Source organism: Amaranthus tricolor, chromosome 13 (genome assembly GCF_026212465.1).
Source record: "Amaranthus tricolor cultivar Red isolate AtriRed21 chromosome 13, ASM2621246v1, whole genome shotgun sequence".
In the NCBI taxonomy this organism is placed as follows: domain Eukaryota; kingdom Viridiplantae; phylum Streptophyta; class Magnoliopsida; order Caryophyllales; family Amaranthaceae; genus Amaranthus; species Amaranthus tricolor.
In genome coordinates, this window is record NC_080059.1 from 4,310,682 (window position 1) to 4,312,500 (window position 1,819).

At 39.3% G+C, this 1,819-nt stretch overlaps 1 protein-coding gene across 1 annotated transcript in view; it reads left to right on the plus strand.

Annotated features, from left to right (window-relative positions):
* Positions 1-364: 364 nt before the first annotated feature.
* Positions 365-1,819, plus strand: part of LOC130797538 (berberine bridge enzyme-like 13) — a 1,929-nt gene continuing 474 nt past the window's right edge. Inside the window, exon 1 of the mRNA XM_057660142.1 lies at positions 365-1,819. This exon is cut by the window's right edge and continues 474 nt beyond it. Within this exon, the coding sequence (XP_057516125.1) occupies positions 403-1,819 (1,417 nt within the window). The 5' untranslated portion in view covers positions 365-402.

The following is a 1,819-nucleotide window of genomic DNA, read 5'->3' on the forward strand; positions in this document are numbered from 1 at the left end:
GACTTGATACCCTTAAGTTGGGTCAGAGATTTCCAGAATGTTGCCTAAATTATAGGAGAATTAGCACTCATTTGACATTTGATCTAAATCATACTTTTTAACCAAGAACCCATGATTATTATCATTGTTAAAAATAACCCCATTAGAACTGTTTTAACTTTAAATCATTGACTAATTTACTATCCCACTAAAATTATGCCAAATCATGCAATTTCATATTTTCACATATTTTTACTTTTAGTATGATTTTGACTAAAAATACATGAATCCCCTCAATAATCAAAACATGACGATTGCATTACCTCAAATAAAAGTCATGAATATCCCATATAAAACCAACCCAAAACATACCAATTTTGTCACAAAATACCCCTCAAAACAAACCAAACAAGAGATCAAATCATGACTCTTTCAATCTTTACATACCTCTTTGCATTTCTCCTAATATTTTCACTTTTTTCAAATGTAGCAAACTCATCAAATGACAATCAAGCAAACTTTCTTCATTGTCTTTCAAAAAACATTAGTCCACCAAACCCATTTCCTACATCATGTTACACCCCAAGTAACGCTTCCTTTGCTTCTATCCTTAACTCAACTGCTAACAATCTAAGGTACTTATTACCTTCAGTTGAAAAACCCCAGCTAATCTATATGCCTTTAGATGAATCCCATGTACAAGCAGCTGTTATATGTGCCAAAAACCTTGGGATTCAACTAAGGGTTAGAAGCGGGGGCCACGACTACGAGGGTGTGTCCTATGCCTCTGAGATGGGGGACCCGTTTGTGGTTGTCGACTTGTCGAAACTTCGATCTGTCATTGTCAATATCGATGATAATAGTGCGTGGGTTGAGGCGGGTGCAACTACAGGGGAGTTGTATTACAGGATATCAGAGCAGAGTAAAGTGCACGGTTTTCCTGCAGGACTATGCACAAGTTTGGGTATAGGAGGCCATATTACTGGTGGGGCTTATGGCTCTATGATGAGAAAATATGGCCTAGGTGTCGATAATGTGATCGATGTTCGTTTAGTCGATCCAAATGGGAAAATTCTAGACCGGGAATCGATGGGGGAGGACTTGTTTTGGGCTGTTCGAGGCGGTGGTGGAGGTAGTTTTGGTGTAATTCTTGCTTGGAAGGTAAAACTTGTTCCTGTACCTGAAACTGTAACAACTTTTACAGTTCCAAGGACATTGGAACAAGGTTTGACTAAACTTTTGTATAGATGGCAGCAAATTGCTGATAAACTTGATGAAAATCTTTTCATCAGGGTAGAAATTATGCCAGGCACACATCCAAACAGTACTGAAAAAACCGTGCAAGCCTTATTTAACGCGCTGTATTTAGGCAGCGGAAATCAACTTATGCAAACCATGGCTAGGAGTTTCCCTGAATTGGGATTAACCCACATGGATTGTAATGAAATGAGTTGGATTGAGTCAGTTGTTTACATTGGAGGGTACCCTACAGGGACTACCCCTGATGTTTTACTCCAAGGGAAGCCCTTATTTAGGAACTACTTTAAGGCCAAATCTGACTTTGTTAGAGAACCGATTCCTGAAGCTGGACTTGAAGGACTATGGAAGAAGCTATTGGAGACTGACAGTTATATCATGATATGGAACCCATATGGTGGGATGATGAGTAGAGTACCGGAATCTGAAACCCCATTTCCTCATAGGAAAGGAACGATATACAAGATCCAATATGTTTCGACTTGGCAAGACGCAGGCGAGGCTAGCGAGAATAAGAACATGGCTTGGATTAGGGACTTATATGATTATATGGAACCTTATGTCTCACAAAATCCTAGGGAAG